Below are 25,835 nucleotides of genomic sequence, written 5' to 3' on the forward strand. Positions count from 1 at the left end.
ATCTCCGGTGTATGCACGGTACTAACAATATATCAAGGACAGGCAATGAAGTATATCTAAAGTAATTTCACGCCATCCCACTGCGTGTAATGCCTACTGAATAGAAGATTATTCACACGAGTGCGAATCATTGAGTGAATTTGGAGCTCGTCCCAGGAATAAAATATCAAATTACCCCTGCTGTGTGAAACAGCAGTTGTTCTGTCATGCTCTTAGGGACATTTCAGGACTTTGCAGTATTACGCTTTGCAGTTTGTATTGTGGAAAAAAGGCCCATTGTGTGGCGCCATCCGGCCCTGAACAATAATGTTCTGTCGAACAAATAGAATATAAGCTACATGTGCACAGGATCATGTAATAATTGAATTAGATATTTTACTGCTTAATACATTTGGCATCATTTTTAACTTTTCTCTGTGAAGGGCTAGGTTCCAATTTTCAGCTACTGGCCTACGATGGCATGCATCAAACAATTCACTGAACCTGACCACAGGATCCCGTTAGCCGTCCTTACGGCAAAAATGGATTGCTGACGAGCAATTCTCACCCGGATCTTCCGGGTTGCCCCCTCGTGTATGAAACACTCTCACGTACGACGTGAATGATTGAAGTCAACATTGAAGTGACGCTGTTTCACTTTCGGTGACGAAAACGACCAAAAATAGGCTTTAAAAAGGGAGAACGTTCGTTAGGTTTGGTAGTTTAGTTTTTTTTAAAGTCAGAGATGGAAAGGACCCGTGAAGATCAGGGTAGAATAGGTCTTCAGCAACCCATGCTTGCCGTAAAAGGCGACTGATGGGATCTGGTGGTCAGGCTCGCTGACTCGGTTGATGCATGTCATCGATCCCAATTGCGTGGATCGATGCTCATGATGTCAATCACTGGATTGTCTGGTCCAGACTCGATTATTTACAGACCGCCATCATACAGCCGAAATATTGCCGTGTGCTTCGTAAAACGACAAACCAACCAACCAATGGAAAGCTGAGTTACGAGAGCAACTGGGAGATTTGAGAATAGAGTTTTACGTCTTTCAAAACAAATGGCTGGAACACGACAGCAACAGTGGGCTTACGATCATTGCTTATTTCAAAATCATTCGAGCTCTCCACCTCTTGGTAATGTGACTGATATAATATGAAACGCTTAATAGTAAAAAAACACGACATTACAAAATATTTGTTGTATTTCATTCCAGCATCGACAATATACGTTAAACTACATACTATCCGCCAATCTATCCAATCATCAACCTTTTACCTATTTCAGCACACAAGAAAATACAAACACACAATATAAAGTGTTTCTATAAAACAGTATTGACGTAATGGTGGTATTGGCACTGAGCTCGCTTTGTGCAATGAGAGCTGTGGTATTGGCACTGAGCTCGCTTTGTGCAATGAGAACTCTGGTATTGGCACAGAGCTCGCTTTGTGCAATGGGAACTCTGGTGTTGGCACTGAGCTCGCTTTGTTCAATGAGAACTCTGAATCTTGGAGTCATAACTCGCGCGCCATTGTTTAACCAAGACTTATGATTGTTCTCGCGGTTGGTTCTGAGCCAGGAATTCAGTTGCCATTCTGAACGTGCATTACAGACAATGTCACATCGTTCCTATCAATAACAAATGTCTGTTGCCCTTTGCTTCTATTTTTTAAGAAGCTTATAGTAATGATGTATTGGATGATTTAACAGTTTAAAATATTTTATGCTTATAATATTGTTTTATTTTTGTTCTTAATATATGTTTCTAGCATATTTCAGGTAAACGTGGATATATATGTGGACAGCATTGCGATGTGCAGTGAATATCCGAATAGATGGTTCAGGTATTTTGTTGCAACTTGGGCGTTCCTTGAGACCTTCCTCCTGGCCGGGTATAAAGCTGGGTGGGCCTCTCTGGTGTACGTTCTCAAGAAGGAAGGAATATACCGCTCCCTTTGCCATGGTTCATCGCAGAGATACAAATACATGCCAATACATGCTAACATGACATACAGGAGATACTTTGGTGTTGTGGACAACACAACTTACGGACAATATGGGAACTTTACCTTAGAAGGCACTAAGATCCTGCAGGATGAAGACACTGGATGCGCTGACCAGGATGCCATGTTTGAGTTGTGTGTTTCCATTAGCAGTGTGCTATCAACTTTCCTTAGCCTGCTCATCTGTCAAATAAACTTTGCTTATGGAATCAGGACTACAAGACTATTTTCCATGTAAGTGCATTCTTGAGTTTTAAACAGAGATTAAAAGTTGAAATATGGGAAATCAACCAGGCTTGAATGACCTGAATCGTTGTTAAGTGTATTCCCCAATTTTACATGTAAGCCAGGGACATCTTCCCCAGGCAAAGGGAGTTAACTGACCATGAAAGATTGGACTATGCATAGACTCGTTAGTCCAGCCAAAATGTAACTCCATAATACCAGCCTAGTTCGGAAAGGGTGGAAACTGGACTTTAATAGTCAGTTTAACTCTCTTGCCTCGGGAAGATGGGCCAGGGAGAGTATCTAGTGAACTGCTTATTTATTTTCAGTTCCAACTGTAACACATCAACATATTTTTGCTATCGATGACATTCTCAGTTATTCACTTTAATTAGGGAAGATACATGTCTAATTATCGCACATAAACCTGTGAAAAAGTAAAGCAACATTCCTGCTCTATTTTCATATATCCCGATGGTCATGATATCAATTCGGCATCCGCACCCCACCGCCCCCCAAAATAAATTGAATATTGCGAGTAAGTATGTGATCAATAGGAACGATAGATAATTTGTAGATTTATTCTTTGATACTGTAATAATGATTAGACTTATGGGATAACGAAATTAATTTAGATAAGTATTGACATGAAACATATAATCTCATGGTTGATGGAAGATATTACATGCAGAATATCAATAACGAATTTAATTTGGTAGTCTCCATTGATCGTGCTTCATTGATATATATATATATATATATATATATATATATATATATAGCATATATATATATTAATTTATATATTTATATATATATGCTTTTCAGACAAAAGACTGGCTTTCAATAACTTTCCCTTTTTGTTGAGCAATATATATATATATATATATATATATATATATATATATATATATATATATATATATATATATATATTGCTCAACAAAAAGGGAAAGTTATTGAAATCCAGTCTTGCCCTTTATATATGCTTTTCAGAAAGTTGTTGAAAGCCATATATATATATATATGCTTTTCAGACAAAAAGACTGGCTTTCAATAACTTTCCCTTTTTGTTGAGCAATAGTCCAGCTGATATAGCCTGGTGTCTACATTTCACAACTGTTAAAGTATAATCTAACATGGACTTTCTGTTAACATATCAAACAACATAATACGACTGTTGCTCAAAACATGTTTGATCAGGGTTACACGTGTATAGCCATAGTAACGCGTTCAACAAGTTGTTTTTCAGGTGGACACCTTACGTGCCCTTGAGTGTGTTTGTGATGGGTGACTCCGGTGGTGCAGGGTACGCTCACCTTTACGCAAACAGTTAAGGATTCACTGTGTATTGTTTCGGTTCATTGGGATATGAATAAAAAAACAAACGATTTTGAAACTGTTTGAATCTGCATAGCGGATATGAATCAGGTGACTGTTTAATTTATGCACATAACGCGCCCACACAGTCAGTAGCCAATCAACGGAGAGTAGGATCAAAACAAGGTTCATATGACCTGTCAATCAAGGCAAGCTGCGAGAAGAACGGCAACAGACAGACTAGAAATATGTCCGGAAGAAGGAGGCTCTTTCAAATGACATTGTCATCACCGCCAGATCAAAACATTAGCTCCGGGAAGACATAGTTGGAAAAATGGGGTGAGAAATGAAACCCGAAGACATGAAATTTGTGGAACCTAGGCGAGCGGAAAAAAATGACCAGCGAGCCTGTACGTTTGCTGTTTCATTCCTTCTCGGCCTTCGGTCTCAAAGGGTAGTTAGGAATTTCGCTAAATATCCTGTGCATGACGATACACGTGAGCAGACTAAAAGGGAATTCTCTCGACTGTAACATTGAGATTCCCCAACATTCGTAGTAATATATGTAGTCCGCTTCGGTGGTCGTAGCTAAATGTTTAACATTCATTGGGAAATGAATACAACAACGCGTGTAAGCTACTAAGCTTATCAGAATGCAGTAATTACAATGAACACAACAAACCTTTAATTGTTTTATAATTATATACAAGAGGAAAACACATTTCCATAATTTCCATAAACATAACCATGAGTGGTTCACATTACATGCGAGTAATCATACCGTTTTATTTTACTTCTAATTGACGCTTTGTTCTCTGACGTTCACGTTTAAGGTAACAAACACAGCGATGTTCGAGGAATATCTAAATAGTCGTTGCACGTATTTTAGATATTATGTCACTGCTTGGGCATTCCTTGAGACCTTTCTTCTGTCCGGTTATTATGCGGGCTGGGCCTCTCTGGTTTACATTCTTAAGAAGGAAGGAATCTACAGCTTCCTTTGCAAAGGATCATCACAGAGATATGCCAACAACACAGCACCAATACATTATGACTTTACATATAGAAGAGATTTGGGTTTGATTGAAGGATATAATGTATCACTGGGCTTTACCTCTGAACGCAGTGTGACTGGATGCACTGACCAGGATGCCATGTTTGAGTTGTGTGTTGCCATTTGCAGTGTGCTATCAACTTTTATTACCCTGCTTATGGGTCATATCAATTTTGTGTATGGAATCAGGACAACAAGAATCGTTTGCATGTAAGTACATTTATGATTTTTAGCGGCGCCTTTTATTTTGAAATTCGAAAAGTCTTTTTTTTTCTGACGAACATATTCATAACTTAGTCTGTGTGAACATTGCGAAAGAATTCCGCTCGCGCGGCATTGGGTCATCCTCTGGCTAAACCTATGATGTAGAAAATGAAATTCTCTCTCTGAGAGTGTACAATACATTGTAGAAGTGAGACTGGTTTGAAAAAATGGGACAGTGTTCAGTGTTGTCCAGTCGTGTTTAACAACTACTAATGAGATTATCATGGGTATTAAGGGGCGAAATTTATGTTGCTAAGTCAGAAGTTAACATCTGGATGCCGACAAATATGTCAAACGATTCTAATGTTGTTATTGGCGACCTTTCAGACAATAATGTCTTATGTTCTGAATATCTGATATTTAGATTTCAAAACATACAATAAATTACGCCGTGAATACTGATTCAGTCAAATGTAAAATAATAGTGTTATTTACGATGTACATAATTTTCAGAGGAGGGATGATATCACAGAACAGAAAATTACCCCAGGAATTAAAAACTGTCAAGTGTTTTCGTGTGCGTGATGTACCGTATTCGCCGTAATAAGCGTCCCGCTCTAGTAAGCGCCCACTGCGATATTTGCTAATATATTGGCTAGTGAACAATTTCCATTAGCACCCCTTCCGATTGATCAATATGCACAAGACTTATTTATTCGTGTATAATACACACTTGTGTGTTATATGCACCTTTAATTATGAGTAATTAAATTCTGGAAAAATATAAATGTCGTGTATAATACGCAAAGACTTTTCTTTTGTATTATTTCAGACTGTCAGCATAAACCACGAAATTTACGTTCTTTCAAAAAAAAATTCCACCAAAATGTTATTCTCATAAGAGCCCCTATTTGTAATTTTGAGAGGGCCCTGGGAGTTTATTACGTCGAATACGGTAGTTTCAGTTTTATTCGATTTCAAAATGACGGTTGAAGAGGAGGGACATACGTGTCCCTGAAGCAACTCAATGTAAATATTTGTCTGCAAGAGAAATGATAGTTACTAGTGAGCGCCGTAATATATTAATGGTTCAAACTGGAATTGATCCAACCGAGATTTTGTGTTATTGTCACCATCATTGTCCAAGTTAAGTTAGACACATTATATTATGTCTTTACCAAACATCATATCACTATGCTTACGTTTGTACTGGAGGAGTGACTGAAGCTGGTCGAGGGATAATTAGCATCGACTTTAGGTGAACGTATGGTGCACTTATTACTAATATCAGTTATATTTGAATACTTTTTATGAGCAACTAGTGCCAAATGCTGAAACGCAAACAACTATTTTGGTTTATCTTTTCGTGTTTATCTCAATTTATTTACAACTACTGTTATTTACAAGTTGATTGGGTGCCAATATTGTGGACAAACTGTTTCTACATCCTGCATGCCTCTACCGTAAGAATTTTCATTTTAATACAACTTGTGGCTAGTGCGTGCATTACTTCTATGTAGAACTTAAAGCATTTGTTTAATGTGTATTTATTTGGAAGTCAGTGGATCTGTTTATCGAAGTTTATATGTTCATCCTAGGGGGAAACATTATCTTCTTTGTTGTTTTTCCTCCCACTCGCCCTTGAAGGAAATGAATGTATTCAACAAAATCCTCTCTATACCCTGAGGTATCTAATCAAAAGATTTTTAAAATACCATCATAAAATTCAGGAGATAAAAACGAAATTGGGAATTGATGGTATCCTCCTGAGAGATATGTAAGATGTCGTATCATGATAATAGCCCATTTATTGCCTATCAGGTATAGTTATAGTTGGGAAAATTGACCAAAGATGGTCCTAATCGCACTTGAGAACGAGGCTTAGTTTTTACGGGAAAGATATCAATTACAAACTCAACGTAAGCTTGCACACTGAAGGTAGCCATAGAGACATATGACTGTTTTTAAAAAAGTTTTCTTGCATTAGTCATGTGGTTTCCCAAACCGGAAGTTATGTCATTAAACAGAAATTGTTTAAAGGTTTGTAATTAAGATAATTGCGCTGGAGGCTGGAAAAAGTAGGGGATAACATTTCCAAAATTGTAAGGGATATTAGTTTCTAGTAATAGTTGTAGGATAATATTGAACGAAGTGGTAACACATAACAACCGTTCGCTCAGTCACAATGATGCCACCCCACACCATTACCGATCCACTGCCAAATCTGTCTCAGGCTGACATTTGCTTGACGTTCATTTACAGTTCAAAGTGACGTTAAACCAATTCACTCACCAGCTCTGTTTAGTGTGACGTTACCGGAACGACATCATCGTTATTTGAAAATAAAGTTTGGCATTAATAGTAACGAAGGGAGACACACTTTTAAGAATTGTTTAGTTTCGCCACACTGGCTTTTTACAGTTGATTTATCTTAATTGAATGCCAGGGTCCTGCTGTTAATAGTTGTCTGACTTTAATTACCTGCTGTTGCATTATGTATTGTGTAGACAATTGAACATATGTCACAACTGTACAGCATTCACAATGATTAGATGCATTATGATTCTGTACAATTTGGGACACATGTACTCTCTCATATATGATACTGAGCATATCGTTTAGAATTTTGTTTGAACTAAACAGTTGTGACAAACATTGCAATGTCTGAGGTGTGTCTGAATAGCACATTCAGCTGTGTCAAATATTTGATGGTAACCTGGGCTTTCCTTGAGATCTTCCACTTGTGCGGTTACTATGCAGGATGGGCCTCTCTGGTGTACGTCCTCAAGGAGGAATGAGTGTCAGCTTAATGTGGGAGGAAAGCCCGAAGTGATGCAGGTCTAAGACGTTTACCACTTCGGTGAAACCCACGAGCACGGGTATGGTGCTGACAAACCTAGAAAGAAAATTAGGGCTAACCGGGATTCGAACCCATAATCATAGGTTTCTGGCGTGCCCAGGGGACGCAACTCTGCACAGCGAATCGCGGCGCTTAGACAACTGGGCCACCCGTGCCCCCCTTATACCTATAAATGAAAACCGCTAGCAAGTAACAAAATGAGAATAAACATATTATCAGAAACGATATATCCCCTCTATTCCAAAACATAATAGCTGAGCATCCAAATGCATATTAAACGCATTTGGGCCCAGTCAAGATTGATATTATGTTTAAAAGTATTTTTTTTTCATTTAAACTGTAATTTCACATGTATGTTTAAAGTTAACAGAGGGTAAACGTATGTTTCTGTGTCTGTATAAATACTTATGATGGAAACAACTTTTAGGAAATTTAATGGATTTTTAATTTCAGTTAAAAATGTCTGAAATCTCTCAATTTGGAAATACCAAATACACGTGTCCTTCCCGTTGAAGGTTTGGCTGTCGGGAAACTTTATTCCATTACAAAAGTATCTATAATTAACGTGTCTTAAAACCATTCTTGAATCCAGAATAGTTTTTGAAGCTGGCAGAAATTCAGTGAGTAGAACGAGGAATCCAGTCAGTATTTGACAAGTAGATAAGACAAGTCATAACAAAAATGCTTCAAATCGTCCTCATGTCGCTATTATACAGGTACAACGAGCCTCCTTGTCCATACCCGAAACCTGCCTGACATATTCGTAATTCACCAGGTGCGGATAATCTGACCACTTTGAAAGGAGGCGCCACTAATTACTTTTCAGTACTCCCATGTACATCCATATTTTTTCAAAACAAGAATTAGTTCAATACCACCACTCCACACCATCACCCAACAAAACGACACCAAAAAAAAAAATATATAAAACACATGTAGAGTTATAACATACGATATACTATTAATGATATATTCGTTATGCAGTCACGCAGTTAATACTGAAAATGAACTAAATATAACCACTATTTACAGTTTTATATGATATTAAAGAATGCTTATCTAATTATTATTAATTCTATATTCAAAATAGTATACATGAGTATGAAGATACAATGCCATGTTTGCCGTTTTCGATTGGTGCCGTTTGAACCATAACTATAAGGTTTTATGCTACTCGTTTAATGATGAGAAAGATGATACAAACATTTGTATATAATTCAATTTGATGGTCAGTGGGTGCAATAACATGCATTTATAGAATAATGTTTTCTCTAATTGTAGAATGTGTACTAATAATAGATTCCCAGTACACAATCATAAATAGAGCTCTATATACCAAAAAGGAATTATTGAAGTTAATGGATGAGAATATATGCTCTTTTTGTGTCTCTAAACCTAAACATTTATCCCATGTGTATGTAGTATGCGTTTTGGTAAAGGAATTTTGGTTAGAAATTGAAATGTGCCTAAACACGAAACTTGCATATGATATTCATATTACCATTCTGGAATAGTTATTTTGCTACAACAATATCAACTTTCTTTCCAAACATATAATTCTTGTAACAAATGTTATATTTGGCATAACACTTTCTTTACTTTCTGTAGTTTATTTGGGTTGAGTCCCGTCCGGAATTCGAACCCACACTTGCCAGAGTAGGGCACCTAATCGCCAGCACACAAGTCAGCGTTCTAACCCACTAAGCCACAAAAATGAAAGTCCGACATTTGGTAGTCTAGATCGCGTACTTTGAGTACCCCTCTGAGTGTAAATTGGCACCGCTCCCATGGCCGAAAGCTATGAATACACACTGCCTAAACATTCTTTTGAAGTTTAAAACAACTGCCCTAAAACGATTGTGTTGCAAAAGGTACATATTTCTCAAACGTTTCTTCACTTACAATTAACAGAATCTCTGCTGGTACACAAAGAAATTCAAAATTCACTTATCATTTTTAATTTTAACAAAATCATTAAATGCGCTTTTGTACCACTGGAGTTTCTGGTCCATGAAACAATGAATGTCTGGTTTGTTTACAGGCCGCAAGGCATGAGTACTGCTGTCAGGCATAAAACATTTACTTTGTTGATGTCCATTGTGTGAATGGCAGGTGCTAGCGGCTGGTTCCCCTTTTGGCGAACAGCTGCTGCCATTACTGACTTTCATTTATCCCTCATATATAAATTTCACCGCCATATTGCCTTTTACGATCAATGGAATCTGTTTCGGAGGATAATGGAGACTGATTATTTCATGACGTTTTATATTGACAAACCTTCTCTCACAAATCGTGACGATAAGCAGGTAATCGTGACATATGTGCATGCCCTGCCGCATGACCTATATTGGATCCATTGTCATAGTTTAAAAGTTTTGATACCACTACGTCAGTGGATTTAAAAAAAAATTCCTTTATTAGATGTTTAGTTTGGCTTTGTACAGATACAAGTCGGGGTCACGTGACACATTTATGCTGTTCATTGTACTATATAGGCTATATGGTCATTGTTAATATTTTCATCTTTCCATCCGCAAATTGTACAATATTGAATATTCGATTCTTTCCAGTGAAATAAAAACCTCGTGAATTTGAGTTTCCTTCAATTGTTGGCGCTACTTCATTCTGAATAGAGAAGTTTGTAGATGGGTCGACAGTTTAGAAAGATGTTAGTTTGTAGATCTTGTTATGTGCGTACTGTTAAAACATTCATAAACATGGCCCAAGCTATTGCGTCATATGTGTGGTGATCGCAACAGGTTGGCCCACCTTTGTAAAACACAAAGCTTCATCAGTTGGGTTTCAGAATCCTTTTCTAAAATATGGGCCTTCATTTGAAAAGTGCGAACATTCATTTGTTTGGCATTTGACTGAGGGTTAAGTTCATTAAACTGCAAGTGTATATACCTTTATTAGCGAGAGGTATGTTTGATAGATGTAGTGCATAACACATGCGTGTTCCAAAACCCAGAAGTAAAGTTATTAAACCAGAATTGTTAATCAGTCTGAGGGCTCAGCCATTGCTACTGCATATAGAGGGAAGGTGGGGTTAGGTGAAATGGGGTTTAACGTCGCGTCCAAGATTATTGCACTTATATAGCGACGTATTGCACGTATATGTGTTTGTGTGGCAGCTTGTACCAGTCCGGACTGATGCCGATTTATAGTGCTAGCTGACTGAGATACCATGCCGCAGTTTAGCATGCATACCCCACTCAGGCACAGTATACTGACTCCGAGCCGACCAGTCCTTGTTTTAGCCCCTTAATGCCGAGCGCCAGACAAGGTAACAACAAGTACCATCTTTTAACGTCTTTTGGTATGACGCGGCTGGGGATCGAACCCCGGGCCTTCCGCTCTCCGGGCGGACGCTCTACTACTAGACCACGGAGGCGGTCCATATAGAGGGAAACAAAGCCTCGGCTTCATACAGGTTATAAATATATTCAATGCTAAAAGCCCCATAGTGACGTCACAACCCGTCACAGGAAGTGACAAATACAGTGCTGTACACATTGTTTTATCGTAAATCCTATAAAAAATGCTCTTATGTGTCTCATGTCCCCACATGCCCATTTTCCCAGATAGTAACAAATAGAACCTATATATACACTGTATATGCTGTGAGAACAAATGGTGCCCCCAAAATATTTTCCCAGGGGGTAAAGTCATTCATAATAGTATGTGTTCCATCCGTCTCTCCTATGTTTCACGCAACCATTGATCACTAACTTTCCTAAATTCGCCTAAAAATAGGAGGAGCTACAACTGGAAAAATGTTTTCAGAGTGACAAAACACTCTCAATAAGAATGTGTGACAGGGACCACTTCAACTTCCCAATCCTCAACTTTCATTTTTGTGTGTGTGTGTTTTGTGTGTGTGTTTCTTGTGTGTGTGTGTGTCTCTCTCTCTCTCTGTGTGTGTGTGTGTGTGTGTGTGTGTGTGTGTGTGTGTGTTAGCCCCAGAAAGTGTGTTAACCCTTGATAGGGGACACGTATGACTGTAGGGGAAAGTGAACATAAGTGTGAAGTAACGTTTCATCCAAATATATCTACTTTTCAGAACATTATTGGTGATTGGATCAACCATGTTCGCTGTCATATCTACAGGTAAGCTACCGTATTAAATACGTATGAAGCATATTTCATCAGAACTGCAGAAGCAGCATTGTTTTAGTAGGTTCCGACGCGAGAATGTAGATTCTTTGTAATTCATTTCCATTTCAAGTTTTGAGGTGATATATAAAGACGTTATCGTGATCCAACTGATATTTTTTTAATTTGAAGTTTACACGATATACGGCTTTTCTGTTGGACGAGAGGTCGGTCACATGAACGCGAAAGAAAACGCCATAGGTTCATTAACAACATCCGAAATCTCATCCGTCATGTTTATAGTGTCGGCCATTTTGACGTCTTGTACTTGATGTAAATGTATTACGACGCAGTGTCATTGTGACTGACTTACTGGGGTAGGCCTAAACAGACTTTTCTCATCTAATGTTGATATTATGTGAATACGACTGTTGTGTCAGAAGTTTCTGAAGAGGAATTTGTGCATACATACACTCATTTCACCTCTCCTTTTGAGGAACTATATTATTCCGCGACACAGCTGGTTGTTGTATTGCTGTCTGTGTAAACAGTAAGTCAAACGTACTAAATATATCCTTTGAAGTAAAAAAAATTGTAATGAAAAGTTACAAGAATTGACTGTCACTTTGTGTGAGTGACGGCCAAACATTGCATGAACGTCGTCACAAGCTCCGAAGGTTCATACTCCACAGAGCTCACACAAATTGACTGTCAATTCTTAAATAAATGCCGCTGTCCTGATATCCAATGATGTGACATGAACTGACATAAATATATGTAATGATATGATGACAAACAGTAAGGTTATGAACATGAAATGAAGAACCTTATATAAATGCATCATCCTTATTTTAGATAACTGTATTTAGAAACACAGGCTTATATCAATAGCTTGATAGATGAATGAACTCCGAAACCACATCTCTATTGATTATATGATAATATCATGATTTGCGGGTTTACCTTGCCTTGCAGACACGCCTTGGCTGATGTTCATTGGCTACATGGCTCTAGGAAATGGCGGAATGGGGATATTACAAACAAACAACCAGGTGGGACTGTTTGTTTTTGTTGAAAGTGCTCCCAGCAAAATTCAAGCTATATGACAGCGGTCAGTGAATAATCGAGTCTGGACCAGACAATCCAGTGATTGATATTATGATCTTCGCAAAATGGGATACGATGACATGCATCACTTGATCCCGTTGACTCGTGAAGATCCGGAGTAGAATAGGTCTTCAGCAACCCATGTTTGCTTAAAAGGCGACTATGCTTGTCGGAAGAGTCGACTAACGGGATCGGGGGGTCAGGCTCGTTGACGTGGTTGATGCATGTCATCGTATCCCGATTGCGTGGATCAATGCTCATGATGCTGATCACTGGATTGTCTGGTCCAGACTCGATTATTGACAGACCGCCGTCTTATAGCTGGAATATTGCTGAGTGCAGCGTCAAACAGAGGGTTAAACAACCAACTAACCAACCAACCAACCCGATCCCGTGAGTCCCCACAGAAGGCCATCCTATTCAGGATACGATGCCCCCAACGGGAATAATGGCCCTACGTAGGGCATCAATTTGGAGACAATGCATAAACAACTGACCCTCAAATAACATGCATTTGGATACCAGCCACAATTAACAATTATTAATATAAGGGTAGCGCTATTGTCCAGGGCATTATCATTTGCAGAAGCCTGCGGTTCAATTAACTTGAAAAGACCGAGGGCTTCTGCAAATGATAATGAAAAATAGCGTTATCGTTTTTGAAATATTTACTGCAATCGACACCAATGTCACTGACAAACTTTTACAAATATGGAAACGTCATAGAACAAACCAGCGGGCGTGATAATGGCCCGTAGTCAAGCCATATGAGGGCATTATCAAGTTACAGTGGCCCGCTCATTTTTGATAACATGCGGGCAGTTTAATGATAATTCTATCCATTTTAGCTATAATATATAAAGTCTTCAAATTGATGCCCTACGTAGATAAGTCTATATCTGTCGTCCTGTAGAATGCACAGAATGCAGATGAAGGAAACTGGACACCTTAATTTCATGTTGACTGATTTCATTGTAGGTATCGTACATGTTTGCGAAAGGTGGGCCGACTGTCATCGGCCTCATATGTGGAGCTTTCGATGCCTCCGCAGCTGTCATGCTGGGTGTGAAGGTAAAACTATTAACACTAAAAGCGCCGCTTTTAACAATATTCCTGTTATATCACGGCGCGTCAGTTTAATGTCGGAGGAAAGCTTGAAGTGGTGCAGTTCTCAGACGTTTATCACTTCGGTGAAATCCAAGAGCACGGGTATGGTGCTGACAAACCTAGAAACATAGTCGGCGCGAACCGGGATTCGAAATCACAATCACAGGTTTCTGGCGTGCCCAGGGGACGCAACTCGAATCGCGGCGCCTTAGACGACTGGGCCACACGTTCCCCCCGAACTGAAAAAATTCAATTGTGTCAGGGAACAATTACTCACAATCTGCCATGCCATACATTGAGATCTGCCGATCCTAGTAATTCGGTTCTTATGACACTCATAGAATGCTGGGACCCGTGAAGAACCGGGGTAGAATAAGTCTTCAGCAACCCATGCTTGCCGTAAAAGGCGACTATGCTTGTCGTAAGAGGCGACTAACGGTATCGGGTGGTCAGGTTAGCTAACTTGGTTGAAGCATGTCATCGATCCCAATTGCGTGGATCGATGCTCATGATATCGATCACTGGATTGTCTAGTCCAGACTCGATTATTTACAGACCACCGTCATATAGCTGGAATATTGCTGAGTGCGGCGTAAACAACCAACCAACCAACCAACCCGATCCCGTGAGTCGCCACAGAAGTATATGTATATGTATATGTATATATATATATATTAATGCCCTACGTAGATAAGTCTATATCTGTCGTCCCAATTGCGTGGATCGATGCTCATGATATCAATCACTGGATTATCTTGTCCAGATTCGATTATTCACAGACCGCGGACATATAGCTGGAATATTGCTGTGTGTTGTGTAAAACAACCAACCAACCATATAATGCTGGGAACTAGTGAGGTGAGGTGAAATGGGGTTTAACGTCGCGTCCAAGATTATTGCACTTATATAGCGACGTGCATGCACGTGTGTGTGTGTGTGACTGATGCCGATTTATAGTGCTAGCTCACTGAGATACCATGCCGCAGTTTAACATAATACCCCACTCAGACACAGTATACTGACTCCGAGCCGACCAGTCCAGGTACCATCTTTTAACGTCTTTTGGTATGACGCGGTCGGGAATCGAACCCCGGACCTTCCGCTCTCCGGGCGGACGCTCTACCACAAAACCACGGAGGCGGTCGCTGGGACTAGTGCTAAAGGGTGATATGATAGCCCAAGGTCCACTGTTGTAAACCCCTCACTGAGAGACGTGTATATGAGTATTCTTGAGCATAAAAAATGTTGAAATTCGGTTTCTTTTGCAGCTTGCATATGACCACGGAGTGTCTCTTCAAATGTCTTTCATCGTTATCGGATGTTTGAACATGTTGGTAGTCATAAGTACGTTTTCGTTCCTTCCTAAGAAATTTATCAAAAACACACAAACCGATTCGACCACTGGTGCAGACCATGAAGCAGTCTTATCTGAAGAGTCAAAACATGCTTCTGCAAAGGACAATAATGGCAGACAAATGTCGGAAAGGACAATTCTCCTTAGTGGTGCCTTGCATGAACTAAGATCAGGGGTTAGTGAACCCCACACGGGAACGGACACTATTCCCACAGATGAAGAGAGGAACCGTGTGTCAATGAATGGTGAAGAACCGAGGATGAAGGAGGATAAAGAAACCTCCAGAAACAGCCGACTGTTGGGGTACATCTTCAGTCCTCTTTATCTGCTGACGCTTCTATGGACGTGTGTGATTCAATTGCTATTTGTGCTTTTTATTTGTTCTTTAAATGCCTGGCTGGAACATATCACACACGGCGTAGAAGAGAGAGGTGAGATCCGAAACCGGTGTATGAGTGAGTGAGTGAGTGAGTGAGTGAGTGAGTGAGTTGGGTTTAACGCCGCTTTTAACAGAATACCAGTTATATCACGGCGCCAGGTGTATGTTTACAGGCAGGAGCATTAGTAATTCAGTTGTTGTACAATCGGCTCTGTTTATGCAGAGATTTCTATTGGATATGGAAAGGGTTATGTAGCTTTATTATTATTGTCTGTACACGTGTGAGTGAGTGAGTGAGTGAGTGAGTGAGTATGGTTTTACGCCGCTTTTAGCAACATTCCAGCAAGATCACGGCGGGGGACACAAGAAATGGGCTTAACATGTAGATCTGTGTAAAGCTGGGGAGGAATATATAAATTCAGTTGTTGTATGTCGATCTGAGAGTTGTTAATTCAATAGATGTATGTCAATTTGAGAGCTGTTTTGTTGCTTTATTATTATTATTGTAGGTACACATGTAGATCTGTGTAAAGACTGGTGAGAGTTATTAAGTCAGTTGTTGTATGTTGATCTGAGAGTTATTAAGTCAAAAGATGCATATCAATCTGAGAGTTATTAAGTCAGTTGTTGTATGTCGATCCGAGAGTTATTAAGTCAGTTGTTGTATGTCGTTGTGAGAGTTATTAAGTCAGTTGTTGTATGTTGATCTGAGAGTTATTAAGTCAGTTGTTGTATGTCGATGTGAGAGTTATTAAGTCAGTTGTATGTCGATCTGAGAGTTATTAAGTCAGTTGTTGTATGTCGATATGAGAGTTATTAAGCCAATTGTTGTATGTCGATGTGAGAGTTATTAAGTCAGTTGTTGTATGTCGATGTAAGAGTTATTAAGTCAGTTGTATGTCGATGTGAGAGTTATTAAGTCAGTTGTATGTCGATGTGAGAGTTATTAAGTCAGTTGTATGTCGATGTGAGAGTTATTAAGTCAGTTGTATGTCGATGTGAGAGTATTTAAGTCAGTTGTATGTCGATCTGAGAGTTATTAAGTCAGTTATTGTATGTTGATCTGAGAGTTATTAAGTCAGTTGTATGTTGATCTGAGAGTTATAAAGTCAGTTGTATGTCGTTGTGAGAGTTATTAAGTCAGTTGTTGTATGTCGATCTGAGAGTTATTAAGTCAGTTGTTGTCTGTTGATCTGAGAGTTATTAAATCAGTTGTTGTATGTCGTTGTGAGAGTTATTAAGTCAGTTGTTGTATGTCGATGTGAGAGTAATTAAGTCAGTTGTTGTATGTCGATGTGAGAGTTATTGATATATATTCCCTTCACCCAAAAGGTCCAGTCTTAACCGTTCGCGCAAGTGTCGTATTAGGGTACGCGCTACTGTAAGACGAATAGATCGGTAGCCGTACAACATTCATCTTTGTCGGTAACGTCAGCGTTCGTGTACGTGCAGACAATCTTTTCACGTGATTTGTTTTGTTTGTTTGTTTGTTGTTTAACGCCGCACTCAGCAGTAGTCCAGCTATTTGACGGCGGACTAAACAATCGAGTCTGGACCGGATACTCTAGTGGTTGACATCATGAGCATCGATCCACGCAATTGAGATACGCAATCGGTGTTTAAAGTGTTATTCCTCATGTTTGAATTCCACACTTGTATACATGAAATATATTTTAATTGTTTTATGGCAGATATAAATCTATGTCGAGGACATTCGCAAAATTGACGCATCAGTGACAAAAATTACCCCCGATACAATTCCATATTTGGACTTGTGTCATATGTTCCTTCGTTTGTTCCAGTGAGCAATTGGCTTGTACTTGCATGAACCGCACAATTAACTCTTGTACGATTTCTTATGAATATGGAGAGGGTTTTGTCGCTTTTATTTGATATGCAAATGCATGCCGTGTTATCACCGATAAGGCTACGTGCATTAATAATGTTGTTAGCCTCAAGGGATTTACTTTTCACTCATTTACAATGAATATATCCAATTTGGTTTGGCAATGATCAGATGTTTACAATAGATAATGCTCGTTTTGAATTTCACCAGACTTTAGCCGTTTAATATTCTAATTGATGATATTTCAAATTCCCACAACCAAATCAATTTATTTTTCCACTTTACTCCTGCGTTGTACAATGTCATGGTTTTGAATAGAATTATTTCATTTGATGTCTCTGTATAATTGTGCAAGTATCACATTAAATGTCCATGGCCTTTGATCAGTCCTTATCAGCATAATATTATATTTAAAATGTAACATAACTACATATACATTTACACATATCTAAATGGAAATCAATGTTTTTGTGTCTGCATTTGCATTTATGTTATGATCAAAATATACAGACAATTGATTATAATATTTATTATAAAAAAATTTGCTCAATCATAAATATACTTATCACTACAGTTGTGTTTGTTTGTGGTTTGTTTAACTCCGCACTCAGCAATATTCCAGCTATATGACCGCGGTCTGTTGAAGTATTGTTGTATACAGGATACCACATAAATAGACATATGCTTATACATAGTTGGAATCGTACAATGTACTTTCGTATAGATATGGAAATGCTTTTTTCACTTTTTATTTTTGTGTGTAATGGAGGTAACTAGTCACGATGTATCACTAACACAAGAAGCTACACATACATTGAAAGATGGTAGATTTGCATTTGCCATATTTCTAATTATTGTCAGAATATAAACAAAAATGAAATCAGATGAAAGAGCAAATGTTGATATGAAAGAAACAATAAAGTTGGTCCTTTCATCCTGTACTGTTAATAGTAAAGGCACGTATGTATAATAATTATGTATATATATTTGTAAATACTGAAAGAGTTACTAATTCTGTTGTAGTTGTTAATAGATTGGTGTGACATACTGAAAGGAGAGTTATTACTTCAATAGCTGTATGTCTACATTCATGAACTTGTTGTTAAGACATGGACCTATACTATGAATTAGTTGGCTATATTCGTGAAGTAGTTGTTAAGACATAGACCAATACTATGAATTAGTTGGTAATACATAGACTATATACATGAATGTTTCTGTTAACACATAGACTATGTTCATGAACTAAGTGTTAACTCATATACTATATTCATAAATTTATTAAGACATAGACTGTATTCATGAACTATTTGTTAAGACATAGATAACATACATGAAAGTCATTGAAAGGCATTTAGAAGTGATACACATAAGGAAGAAAATGTATGGACTTCTTTATTACGAGAAACACAAAGTTTCGGAGTATATAATGCGACAAAACCCTCTCCACACCCAATAGAAATCTCTTCATGAAGCAGATTCTGGCTTCATCATGAGCATGTTTTTATGAATCACCATCAAATAGTAAAGATACCAGGTATTCGCGAAAAGGTGAGCGTATCCATATGAGTGTTCACGTGAAAAAACACATATGGTACAAGTCAAAATAGGGAATTGTATCAGACATCATATGCTTACTCCTTGATCGGGCGAAGTACACTCTGAAACGTTGTGTTCCTCATAATAAAGAAGTTGACATCCAGACATTCTATTCCTTATATGTACATGAATCATCGCTTTTTTCTTGCAGTCAGCTTCTTGACAGACTTCATGTTCTCAGCCATGCTGGCATCGCCGGTAGTGTCCATACTATCAGGTGGCATGGTGGACTTCCTCTACTCCATGCAGCCAGGTGAAGTGTCTGCACCCTGTATAACGTTATTTATTTAGTACCATGTATTGCTATTTTGCAAAGTAAACATCACCACATATTCCAATGCTTTCTCTGAATCTAAAAGCCGAAATGACCATAAGCTGAATCATTTACGAGTTACACGAAGTACCTATTGTATTTGTTCGGCGTGAATGAAGCTTTTATGACAGCTCTCTCTTGAGAGCATGCATTATTTCTAAACGTTTCTAAATGCTATCCATGGTCATTTGAAGAAAGAAGATGAAATAAATACAGGGAATATAAAACCTGCAACGACACTTGAATGATGTGGGCAAAAAAAGGTTTGACGCTATAATAAATGACGTCATATCATATTTATTTCTTCAATATAGCAGTGTGACGTCATATAAATTCCAGGGACCATTTGTCTCCTGGGTGTCTAAATAACACTTGCACACCTATTTTTATTTCTATATTTCTTTATAGGTGGTATATGTATGGTTATAAACTAAGGACCAACAGAAGCTGTTTGCCTCAGTTGATTTTATCATATGTTTGATTTTCAATTGAAAATATCTTCGAACACGAACTTAGCGATATTATATCTAAAACATGAACTGTGCTGGCGCTTAGTCAGCTCTCAAAGAATACTTCTACATGTTTTTATGTTTTAAAATATAATAGATGCGTACCTAAGACATTTTATCTTTGAAAATCAATACATCTGCTTGTTTCGGCACAAATTTAAAACGCGGTAGGGGTCATGAAGCTGCAAATTCATTTCTGAACCCAATTTCACGGATTTTTGGACAAAATTACCCAACCAAACTTTTTACTTTAAAGTGCTTTACACCAATTACTTTTCACAAACCGTTGCAGGAATAAGAGGTGGTTAAAAAGACAAATTGAATATAACAACAGGGCTAGGTGTTTCAATTTTCAATTATATTAAAACAAACTCAGTATACTTTGTTTTGACACTCAGTTTAGGTGAAATTATTGTCAGTTTTCATTACTGAGCATTATTATGTTTACTTCATGCTGATTGGATAGTTCGAGACAATTGTTGCACTGTTTTCATTGAATGTGAAGACGCACATAGCTCGTGAAATCAACAGCTGTTTAATGTGACGTTGGCAATAGAATTAAAGAGCTGATGTCTCCATTTTTCTTCATTTTCCCAAACAGAAACAATGGCTTCAAGAAAGAATAACGCATCAACACATTCGCAACACGGAAATACATAGTATCTGTCCCACGAGAATTTGTGTTGAATTTCCGAGCCATGGCTTTGAACTTACAAACTTAATTCACGCTCGACAGATATTCCGAAATTCCTCGCAGCTCTTTTCGTATTACATTGACAAGAGCAATCAACGTCCTCACACCTGTGAAGATCCGGGCTAGAATAGGTCTTCAGCAACCCATGCTTGCCTTAAAATGCGACTATGCTTGTCGTAAAAGGCGACTAACGGGATCGGGTGGTCAGGCTCGCTGAGTTGGTTGATGCATGTCATCGATCCCAATTGTGTGGATCGATGCTCATGATAATAATCACTGGATTGTCTGGTCCAGACTCGATTATTTACGGACCGCCGTCATATAGCTGGAATATTGCTGAGTGCGTTAAACAACCAACCAACCAACCACACGACAGACACCATTTATATTTGGCTAGGTATGGGTCGACAGTATATTTAGTAAAACAATAGGCAAAACGCTTTGACAGGACATCCAAGATGTTCAACAATCAGTTTATTTAACCTGAGGAATTATCAGATTTTGTAAAAATCACGCTACCCCAAAGTTGTATGAAATGGTCGGTCCCTGAATTAATAAATATTTTTTCTATAAAATGTAGAAACGAGGAGCCACAAGGCGAGGACACATTATGCTTTAGCTGTGCCTATTGTCTTAACCAACGTCCTGGCCGTGATACTGTGCGCATGCGTTGTTGTCGAGAGAGAGGATATGACGTATATAACAGCCATCACTTCCGTGCTATACAGAACACTTCTCTACAGTGGCGTGACACTATTTACAAGATTGTTGTAAGTTTTTGCTCAACATTAATTCTTGTCATTACAGACGTTTAATATTCTATAAATAGCATTATCATATATCATCCAAAATTGTTTTATATAACCTTCGATTAGTTGAAAAGTATGCCGATAAGGATCTCAGATAATACAATCAAGAATCCTACACATTCCTGTATATAGTCTCTGTTCCTTATTAGGTACTACCTGTTAAAGCCAATGTAAATTACTGGTACAATCCATCCTACTATACCCAACAACAAAAGTTCCTGTGACACCAATATTTTAGTGTATTTTTCAAACAAGTAACGTTTGGTTTTCAATATTGTAGTACATGTATGGAATCAAGTCACAAAAACGCAACTGCTACAGAAAAGCATGCATTCCATTCAAAAGTTGATTTTTATGCAAACCCCATGCATTTCACTAACCAAGTATGGGTATAAAAACATTTGCGTTAACGGGATTCCATATGCATTGTTTAGCATAGTGCTGACAACAACCACACAGAAAAACAACAAAATTACGCAATTATTCAATATTACGAAATACCACGCCTGTCCGAAAACGAGCGTCTGCGAGCCATAGGTATGCTTGTAGCAGGATCGAGTCAACGAGATGTTGCAAGATAACTTAACGTCCACAGAAACACCATTTGGTGTTTATGGCAACGTTGGCAACAGACGAATGCAGTCAGAGACCATACTCGGAGTGGCAGGCCACGCGTAACCAATAATCGACAACTGGATTCGAACAACACACCTACGAAATCGATTCCAGCCAGCAACAGTGACTGCAAGAAGCATCCCTGGCCTTCCACGAATATCTTCACAAACCGTACCTCGTCGCCTCAGATGTGCAGGGATTGTCGCCAGAAGACCCGCCAGACGTCCCATTTTGACAGGAAACCACCGTCAAGCACGTCTACAGTGGTGCAGACAGCGTCTACGCTGGACGGCCATGCAGCGGAGACAAGTTCTATTCACTGACGAGTCTCGTTTTCACCTCAGCCACAGCGATGGACGGATTCGAGTGTGCCGACGTCCAGGTGAACGTTACGTCAATCATTGTGTCATGGAAGAAGATCGGTTCGGGGGCGGCAGAGTTATGGTATGGGGTGGGATTACAGTAAGATAGAGGACCCCTTTGATAGTGGTAGAGGAAAATCTCAATGGACAGCGCTACCGCGACGAGATCATCGGCCCTGTTTTTCTACCGTTTTTGCGTCGTCATGGCCCAGGCATTACCTTTCAACATGACAACGCTCGGCCTCATATTGCTCGATTTGTTCAGGTTTCCCTTCAACAAAACAACGTGAATGTCATCCCCTGGCCGGCTCGCTCCCCTGATCTCTCACCAATCGAGCACATGTGGGATGAGATAGATCGGCGCCTACGACGCCAACCACGTGTTCCACAGACACTCCAGGAACTTCGAAACATGCTCCAGCATATAAAGACAGATATCTCACAGGACCATGGTCCATTCCATGAGACAAAGATGTGTTGCTTGCATCGCAACCAGAGGTGGACACACACGCTATTGATTTGTAAATGGACATTTTGGCATGTTCATGTTTTTTAATAAAATCACGCATTTTCTGAAGTCAGTATGGCAAATTAAACCATTTGGACACTTACAGGAGTCTTTTATCTGTTGCAAACCGAAATTGTTTCAGATTTGGTAAAAACATAACTTTGCATTAAATCTTATTCAATGTCACAGGAACTTTTGTTGTTCAGTATAGATATTGTAAAAAATTCATCAATGTTCAGCACACATAAAAAATATTCTTATAACTAGCATTACCAAATATCATCAAATATTGTTTTATATTACCTTCGATTAGTTGCAAAGTATGCCGCTTGATTGTGATTTGCGTATTTATTGATTGATTTTTAAAATTTGCAATTATATAAAAGTGGTAATCAAATAACTTCAGCAAATATTAAAATATTTATTCTTGTACTATTGATGTTTCTTTCATGTCAATGCGTACCTCGTCTATGTTCATTCACACACAATTAGTGTATTTCTCTGCAATTATAATATGGCCCAAGAGGGTTCCCTTCTCATTAAAAACAAGACTTTTTAAATTATTAAAATTGATATTGAATCATAATATAATCGATAGTTTGATATCAAAGGACGCGGTAGGCCGAGTAGTCTGAGCATCTCCATTTCACTGAGCACAGTTGCGCCCCTTAGGCGTGTCATGATCCAGTGATCGTGATTATTGGTTTGTCACACCATAACCAAACTCGTGGGCTCTCCAAACGCGGTACACGTCTTAATATGACCTGCATCAATACAATCTCAGGGACGTATTTAACTGTTACAGATTGAAAAAGCTGAAACAATGTTCAAAGAGGCGCAAAACACAACCATGTGTGTTAATAACACGAAAGAGGGCAATTGGCTCAACGATATTTTATCCTGACCCGCTCCTGTGACTAGTTTATGTCAACAGGGCATTAGAGTCGATGCTTCGGATATTTGTGTTCTAAGTATGTTTATCATAACACAATACCATTAAGAAATAAAAAGAAATGACTAGGTGCAAATAGTTTATTGTTTTATCATAGACTTTTAACATTTTGTCAGATCTTTGTGAGAAATAATGTCGCTGCTAAGCCTGAATGTCACACTTCTTCTGCAGATACCCGAGTGACTATTTTGCCGCTCTGTATGGCGTCATGTTCATGATCAGTGGCTTCGCGAGTTTCCTGCAATACCCTCTGTTTCTCTGGTGCCAGAGCTCGCCAAGTGGATACAGACAGGTGAGTGTTATTCTCGGAGAATGACGTGTCTACGTCGTCACATTACATCAGACAGAGAGGCTGTGGGGTGGTTAAAGCGTTCGCTCGTTACTCCGAAGACCCGGGTTCGATTTCTCACATGGGTCCAATGTATGGAGCCTATACCTGTTGTTCCCCGCCGTGACATTGCTGGAATATTGCTTAAAGCGACGTTTATCTTACTCACTCACTCACTCACTCACTCACTCACTCACTCACTCAGGATCAGCAGACATCTATATGGAGCTTAAGGGACGTCACCGTCATATATAAAGTTCACGGCGGCCTGTAAACAAACGAGTCTGTAAATAATTTCGAGTGATTCATATCGTGAACAACGATCCTACGGATAGGAGAGACGACCGTGTATTGAAACGACACATTCAATTTGCACTCTTTGTGTGAAAGGAGCACGTCCAAGGCGGGGCAGTTCGTTGTGCGGAGTTACGTCCCTTAGGTGTGCCAGAATCCTGTGATCGTGGTTCAAAACCCAGATTCGCCCCGATTGGATTTTTAAATTCAGCACCATATCGTGATCGTGGGTTTTGCGAATGTGGTAAACGTCTTAGACCTGTGTCACTTCATTGTTATTTACAAATAAGTTGACTCGCCGTGATATAAGTGAAATACTGTTCAGAGCATCGATAACCAAACTCGCTCATTCTGTGTATGAAGAATACATTTTTTCTCCTCAGGTATACAGCATGCTGGGTCTGACGTGTATAATGATATTAGTACAGCCTATATACCTGGTATATACAGGACGCAGGGAGAAGCAGTAACCATCTTTACCTCTCAACGATGCTTTGAGTGTTAATCAGCTCATACCAAAATTCATGGTAACACATTTTGGGTTGTGGCCAGTGGCTTACATCTAATGTGAAAAGTCGGCGATCAAGCATCAAAAGAAAAGCTGTGATGAACAGGCTATGTGCACCCATGGGCAAATTCACAGTGCTACAAATGATGATAACTGAAAATAAACAATGATTAAAAAGCGAGCGTAGCCCTACAGATGCTGCAATTCTAAAGCATTAACGTAATCTTATATTAGTCGCTAAATCGGCTTGGGGAACAAGGACTTCAGTTTGAATATAACTATTTGAGAAACATTACATGTGTAAATTGTGAGATGAATTTTCCTGAACACAAATTCTTCTTTCATGGACGTTTTGGCATCTTCTTTATTTGTTGTGAGATGCGGACCAATCCTGGGCATATTATTTTGTGTATCATTGACTTATGAAAACATATGGCACAATCCTGGTGTAATTGCTTTATCGTAATATGCGGGTTGATCTTGATTATATATGTCAGCATATATAATTGCTTTACCATAATCGTGGTTCTATATGTCAGTATTTAATTGCTTTACCGTCACACGGGACATTATCGTGGTTCTATCTGTCAGTATATATCGTTTTTACCGTCACACGTGGCATAATCGTGGTTCTGTCTGTCAGTATATATCTTCTTAACGTAACACGTGGCATAATCGTGGTTCTGTCTGTCAGTATATATCTTCTTAACGTAACACGTGGCATAATCGTGGTTCTATCTGTCAGTATATATCTTCTTTACGGTAACACGTGGCATAATCGTGGTTCTATCTGTCATTATATATT

The 25,835-nt window shown here is 38.8% G+C and overlaps 1 protein-coding gene across 1 annotated transcript; it reads left to right on the plus strand.

The window, feature by feature from the left end:
- The first annotated feature begins 1,797 nt into the window (after positions 1-1,797).
- LOC139461526 (uncharacterized) lies at positions 1,798-24,992 on the plus strand. Its single transcript, XM_071243009.1, has 7 exons — positions 1,798-2,140; positions 12,722-12,798; positions 13,832-13,924; positions 15,229-15,617; positions 19,290-19,391; positions 24,072-24,192; positions 24,906-24,992. The coding sequence occupies exons 1-7, from the start codon at positions 1,798-1,800 to the stop codon at positions 24,990-24,992; spliced, it is 1,212 nt and encodes a 403-aa protein (XP_071099110.1).
- The last annotated feature ends 843 nt before the right edge of the window (positions 24,993-25,835 follow it).

Source organism: Haliotis cracherodii, unplaced genomic scaffold (genome assembly GCF_022045235.1).
Source record: "Haliotis cracherodii isolate W230 unplaced genomic scaffold, xgHalCrac1.p SCAF_15, whole genome shotgun sequence".
Classification (NCBI taxonomy): domain Eukaryota; kingdom Metazoa; phylum Mollusca; class Gastropoda; order Lepetellida; family Haliotidae; genus Haliotis; species Haliotis cracherodii.

Bases quoted from the DNA above. Each gene is read 5' to 3' on its own strand.
- LOC139461526 (XM_071243009.1), top strand. From the start codon at position 1,798: ATGTGCAGTGAATATCCGAATAGATGGTTCAGGTATTTTGTTGCAACT. The intron at 12,799-13,831 runs GTGGGACTGTTT...ATTTCATTGTAG, and splicing joins TATTACAAACAAACAACCAG to GTATCGTACATGTTTGCGAA. The intron at 15,618-19,289 runs GTACATCTTCAG...TTTTTCTTGCAG, and splicing joins AGAAACAGCCGACTGTTGGG to TCAGCTTCTTGACAGACTTC.